Source organism: Eptesicus fuscus, chromosome 12 (assembly GCF_027574615.1).
Source record: "Eptesicus fuscus isolate TK198812 chromosome 12, DD_ASM_mEF_20220401, whole genome shotgun sequence".
Taxonomy (NCBI): domain Eukaryota; kingdom Metazoa; phylum Chordata; class Mammalia; order Chiroptera; family Vespertilionidae; genus Eptesicus; species Eptesicus fuscus.
In genome coordinates, this window is record NC_072484.1 from 35,600,010 (window position 1) to 35,606,343 (window position 6,334).

Below are 6,334 nucleotides of genomic sequence, written 5' to 3' on the forward strand. Positions count from 1 at the left end.
GAGCTGAACCTTCAGTGAAAAGCTGAGCTAGAAGAAATTCACCCTCCAGCATAGGATGAAACACGGAGGCTCATCTCTTTCATCTCATGGGAAAAGAGCTTCCCCCAAGAACTCCGTCTGGGCTTGCACTCTGCGTGAGGTTGGGTCTAAATCAAACAATCTGCATGATCCAGGGCTCAGGCACAGAAAGTCCCCTGAGATCCGGGAGTCGAGTCTGGGCATTCCTCTCCTGACACTGTCCTCGCAGGTAAGAAAATCAGACCAGGATTTTATTCAGTGCCCGACTGATGTCCACACAATTTCCTCTTGCCCTTTACCCCTGGAAGTCCTCGTAGCCCTACTGTTGCTGCTACAGTCCCAAGATTCCCCTGCTTTCAGGACCAAAGGACTAGGACGTGTGTGGATTCTAAAGGCGTTAGCTGTTGATGGTGAGCTTGTCCACCACTCACTCTTGCTGACTTCCATTTCTGCTTCTGTGCTAGGCATAGTCTGATTAACTTTCCCCCGTTTTCCTTGCTCCTCTGATAAAAATCCAAAGCGGGCATCCTGGTGAATGAGAGATGAATATATATGTTAGTAGACTGTCCTTGTCCCACTTCCCCTTATTCAACATCGAATGCGACAGGCTGCCTCCTGGAGCTGGGAGGGGAATGGAGTTCACCTTCTCCAAGGAACACGCACAAAGTGACCCGAGTCCAGAAAAGAGAGCCTCCACTAGCTGCTCCTCCTCATATTGGAGGAAGAGAAAGAATTCCCCAGGAAGACCGGAGAAGGGCATTCCGGGGAGAGGGAGCAGTGTGTGAGAAGGTACGAGGCAGCTGGTGTGTTTGGGGAATGCCAAGAAGCCCAGTGAGTGAGCCTGGGAGAGAGGAGGGAAGGAATCAGATCATGCAGGGTCTTGAAAGCCAGGCAGAAATTTTTAGGCTCTGTGCTAAAGTAATAGGGGCAAAAAGTTTTAAGTGAGAAAGGGAAGTTTTAAGTGAGGAAAGGATATGACACTTAACCAGGTCACAGATGGACAAGGCACAGAATAGCCATGAGCCCCTAGGGGTGGGTACTGGCCCTGGTTATCCGGCCCATTGCCCTGGTTGGATCTGAGGAAGGTGGAGCTGATCACGAGGACCTGGGGAAGAAGGGGGAGGGGGCCTGCCTCCCTGGGGCCCTTCCCACAGCCGCCCAAGCCATAGCTTACTCCCTCTCGTCCCCTACCTGGTCTGGGCTATGTTCCATTCCACTAGGGAACGAGATCTTCTTCCAAAATCTAAGAAAGAATTAGGAGGTGGGGAGTTTCAGCAGCTCCTGAGACCTGGGCGTGGCCTGCAGCTGCCTCAGTAGGTTACCCTGCAGTCACCTCCCCTCACCTCCATGCTAAGAATGTCTGAGTTCCCAGACCTTCACCTCCTGGCTCAGAGCATCTGAGGTCCATGCCAGCCCAGAAAGCTTCAGGACAAGCAGAAGCAGCTGTCTCCAGTAGCCCTGGTCCCCCACATTCCTTCGGCAGGTGGAGCGTCCCCTGGTTTGGTTCCCTACCGTCTTGAAGCTCTGAATGGGGGCCTGGTTCATCCTGAGAAGGAGAACAGAAACTGGAAGAACTCTGGGGGCAGGCCTGGACCTTCCTGCTCCTGCCCTCTCCTCAGCACCCACCCGAAGACGGTGGTATGCTGGGTGACATTGTTGCTGACGCCAGAAGCCGGCAGGATCTTGGAGTTCCCCACCAGCACACATGTCCTGCAGTACAGATTGTTATGGCTCACCGAGGGTCTGGGAATCACCTTGAACAGCTTCTCCCACATTTTGCCCAGCTCGCTTGCTGAGTCCATGCCCTGGAAACAGCCGGAGGGAGGAGGTTGAGGGCTGGGACCCAGGTATCAGCGCCCAGTGGAAGGAAAGCAGCCCCAGGTGGGTGAGAGCGCCATCCAGAGCTCAGGGGCTGAGGCTCTGAAGATGGCAGGTGCACTAAGCCAGGGCCAAGATAGGGGTTTGGGCCCGAAAGTGGGAGATGGGCTAGGCCTGGGAAGGGCAGGGGCAGGGTTAGGCCCAGTGTTAACCACTGACCAACCACCAGAGCACAGCATCAGGGGTCATGGACTCTGTTGTCCCCACCAGGTACCCCATCGTCTTCTCATAGCATGCATCAAACCAGTTCTGTCCTCTGGCTGTGTGGTGGCAGAGGGAGTCGTTGAGGGTCTCAGGTGGGCAGCCACACTTCCTGAACTTAAACCAAAGGCAGTTGCCACGCCGTGGTACCAAGTCCATCACTTTTTCCTGGGGTGCCGAGTCAGGTTTCTGATCCAGGCAGGGAACCATCAGGCACAAGATGAGCACCCAGAAGACCCATAGGACACAAATCTGCCACATGCACTTCATGTCTGGCTTAGGCGATGGCTTCCATTGGCAGGCAGTAAACTGGCTCCTCCACCTGGGTCAGGGGCAAAGGAATGAGATCACAAACAGCCTCTGTCCCCGACAAGCCTCTGTCCCCTTGGCTTCTATGGCTCCTCAATCCTCCATACCATACCTCCTCCCAAACCCTCATCCTTACCCATTTGCTCACCTCAAATAGGACTCTAACTGGGCCTGGGATAGAATGTGCAAGAGCAGAAAGATAATATATGGTGTATCCTGTACCCTCTCTGCAGGAGGAAAGCTTGGCTCTCAGTGTGGTCCATCTGCTACCCATTTATATCACAGATCCCATCACAAAGTGCACATTGTGACTCCCTCCTTTAGCCTGCCCAGGCAAAGCCACCGCCCTATCCTGTCTGTAACACACAGCTGCCCACACTGAATGTGAAAGTCATGCAGGCAGGGACCAACTTTGTCTACTTTACTTCTGCATCCTTAAAACTTAGAACCATATCATAAACATTTATGGGATACAGGAACAGCGTTGAGAGGGAATTTAAATCCTGTTCTTGTGTAATACCCCATCTCCAATTGTGGAACCAGCTCAGACTTCTCTCCTCTCCTCTCCTCTCCTCTCCTCTCCTCTCCTCTCCTCTCCTCTCCTCTCCTCTCCTCTCCTCTCCTCTCCTCTCCTCTTCTCTTCTCTAAACCCTATCTCCTTCAGCTATTGGACTTCCACTAAGATGTCTCAGAGACCTCTCACACTGAACAAGCCTGAGATTGAATTCAGATTTTTCCCTTTAAACCAATTCTTTCCCAAGATTTCTCTGTCTCTAAATGGTCCCACCATTCACTCAGTTGGTGAAGGCAGAAGGCCATGTGTTCTCCTTAACTTCTCCCTCTCCTATAATTTCCAAATCCATTTTTTAATGTATTTATTGATTCCAGAGAGAGGAAGGGACAGGGAGAGAGAGATAGAAACATTGATTATCAGCCTCCTGCATACCCCCCGCTGGGGATCAAGCCTGCAACCCAGGCACGTGCCTGGACAGAATCCAACCGGTAACCTCCTCGTACATGAGTCGATGCTCAGCCATTGCACAACACTGGTGGGGTCAAATCCATTTTTAATCCATTTGCTTCTGTCTCCAAACTGCATCCTTTTCCTCTCCACTCTCACCCCTTAATTCAAGCCTAGCCTAGGCATTGTATAGCTTTTAAAACAATTCACCAAAAAATCTGAGTAAGGTCTGTCATCCAGTTAATTGTATTGTACCGATGTCAATTTCCTGGTTTGAAAAATGTAGTATTGGTACTATATGGTAAGATGCTACCATTGAGAGAAACAGCATCAGTACCAAAAAATGTTGCGGGTTTGATTCTCGGTCAGGGCACATACCTAGGTTGTGAGTTCAATCCCCAGTCACAGCGTATATGAGAGGCAACCGATTGAATCGATGTTTCTTTCTCTCTCTCTCTCTCTCTCTTCTCTCTCTCTCTCTCTCTCTCTCTCTCTCTCTGTCTCTCTGTGTGTGTGTGTGTCTCTCCCCCCCTTCCTCTCTCTAATATCAATGAAAAATATCCTCAGGTGAGGGTTTAAAAAAAGAGAGAGAAAGAGATAAATTGTTTGATGGGTACATGGGACCTCTTCTTACTATTTTTGCAATTTCTTATGTGCCTATAGTTATTTCCAAATAAAAATATTTTTAAAATCACCTAGAAAAAGATACATAATAAGTTGAATTGCTGTTTTATTTATGTCAATTGATATAATCTTTTTACTGTTGTAACACTCAAAAACTTAATCATTTTAACCATTTTCAAGTGTACAATTCAAAGTGAGCACACAATACAATATACAGGTGATGTATTGTAGAATTGTACACCTGGAACCTATATAATTTTATTAGCCAATGTCAGCCCAATAAATTCAATAAAAAAGAAAAAATAGCAAAATAGAAAGAAATAGCAAACTTCTGTCAGGATATTTTCTCTCACTCCTCTCCCTGTTAGCCAGCCTATTGGCTGTGCATGCCCACCTAATCCATCAGTGTGGTCAGTGGATTCCTCTCTAAGACCCTGCATCAGTATTAGTGCAAATGTTTGGAACTCTTTGTGATGCCTGTGGAATTCAGACTGGAAAGAATCACAGTAGAGTGTTGGAGGTGGATAACGGGGTTCTGGAACTTTCTATTTACCTTCAAAGATGAAAACAGTGAAAAAGGAAAAAAAGGATATAAACAGTAACCATTCAAGACTCCAAGAGACAGGAACAATAGACCCTTTCCGGCATCCTGCAGGAGACCAAGTTCTCTTTAGGCAGGGCCCTGCATGTGAGAAGGAAACTGGACTGGGAGTTAGAAGATGTAGGTGTTGCCCCAGTCAGCAACAATGAGCTGTGTGACATTGGCAGGAAAACTTGATCTTTACTTGGTCTTGGTTCCATCTTTTCTAAAATAAGAGGGAAGAGCCCGTTCAGTGTGGCTCAGTGGTTGAGCATCGACCTATGAACCAGGGGGTCACGGTTTGATTCCCAGTCAGAGCACATACCCAGGTTGTGGCTCAATCTCAAGTGTGGGACACGCAGGAGGCAGCTAATCAATGTTTCTCTCTTATCATTGCTGTTTCTATCTCTCTCTTTCTCTCTGAAATCAATAAAAATATTTTTTTTACAGATGGGCTTATAATGTTTTTCTTCCACAACCTGCAACAGCTTCCTAACTGGTATATCTGCTTCCATTCTATCTGTTGCAGAGAGAAGAGAGAGAGCACTTACATCTTTGTTTAGAAGTTTAAATATTTAGGTTTCTCGAGCTTGCAGTAGCCATGCCTATCCTGGCCAATTACCTGTTTCCAGGTGTGATTGACAGGCAAGCACTTCCCTTGTAACTCAGACCTTTACTGGGCATGCGTCTAAATTACCTTTGTTCAGTCCCTTCTCCCAACAATCAGCAGGGAACAGACTTGGAGAATGTTAAATGCAGCTTTATGGCAAAGCTGTATAAATGGCATGCCTATATTATTTGGTCTCCCCTTTCCTCCTTTCCTGTTAAATAAAAACCAGGTTATTACCATGGCATCATATTCATTCCTTACCCATTCTTCACCCAGTAACTGGCATGATCTTAAACTAATTTCCTACTTGGATTCTTAAAATGGCGTCCCATTGCACTCAGAATAAAATTCAAAATCCTGCCCTGGCCAGTGTAGCTCACTTGGTTGGGAGTCGTCCTGTGCATTGAAAAGTTGCCAGTTCGATTCCAGTCAGGGCACATGCCCGTGATTGCAGGCACAATCCCTATTAGGGGTCATGCAGGAGGCAGCTAGTTAATGTTTCGTTCTCACATCGATGTTTCTCCCTCTCCCTCTCCCTCCTCTCTCTCAAAAAAAAAAAAAAATCAATAAAAATATATTAAAAATCCTCACTCATCTCACACATTTTCCAGCCATTCTGGCTTTTTTATATTCCTAGAACTTTCCAAGTTCCATCTTGCCTCAGGATCTTTGCACTTGTAGTTGCTCTTCCTAGAACATATTACTCCCTCCCACTCCCACTCTCAGCACTTCACCTCCCTAGTTCCTCCCCTTTCTTCAGGTCTCATGTTAATGTCACTCACTTGGGGTTCCTTCTCCAACTCCTATATTATTGAAGTCCCTAAGAAGCTCTCCTAATTGGGCCCTGAGACCCTCCCTGAAACATATTCACCATGGTATTCCCAAAACCCAGGGGAGACCTAGGAAATAGGAAGAGCTTGATACCATAAATACGTATTGAAGGAGTGAAAGAGTGAATCATTGAGTCTAGAGCCCCACCGAGGATGGACGACTTTGAAGTAAAATGTGGATGGGACAGAATGGGCACAGGTCAAAGAGGAGAGGACACTTTCTGCTAAGGTTATCCCCGGGCATCCACCTGAGAATAGGTGCCTTTCTCATTTGGCGGTGGTGTTAGAGAGTGGGAATCTTTGAGCATGCTTTCTCCTAGTCG

The 6,334-nt window shown here is 47.5% G+C and overlaps 1 protein-coding gene across 4 annotated transcripts; it reads right to left on the reverse strand.

The window, feature by feature from the left end:
- Window positions 1-248: 248 nt before the first annotated feature.
- C12H20orf173 (chromosome 12 C20orf173 homolog) lies at window positions 249-2,657 on the reverse strand. 4 transcript variants are annotated; one of them, XR_003620698.2, is made up of 6 exons: window positions 2,555-2,657; window positions 2,056-2,419; window positions 1,645-1,823; window positions 1,362-1,564; window positions 1,210-1,261; window positions 249-546 (listed from the first exon to the last, which is right to left on the reverse strand). XR_003620698.2 is itself a non-coding variant. In XM_028157954.2 (6 exons), the coding sequence occupies exons 2-5, from the start codon at window positions 2,365-2,367 to the stop codon at window positions 1,235-1,237; spliced, it is 642 nt and encodes a 213-aa protein (XP_028013755.2). In that variant the 5' UTR covers window positions 2,368-2,419; window positions 2,555-2,657; the 3' UTR covers window positions 249-546; window positions 1,210-1,234. The 4 variants fall into 4 exon arrangements, 3 of the variants coding, with proteins under 3 accessions (XP_028013755.2, XP_008147986.2, XP_028013754.2); XM_028157954.2 differs by having other exon boundaries at window positions 1,393-1,564; window positions 2,104-2,419; XM_008149764.3 differs by having other exon boundaries at window positions 1,399-1,564.
- Window positions 2,658-6,334: the final 3,677 nt, after the last annotated feature.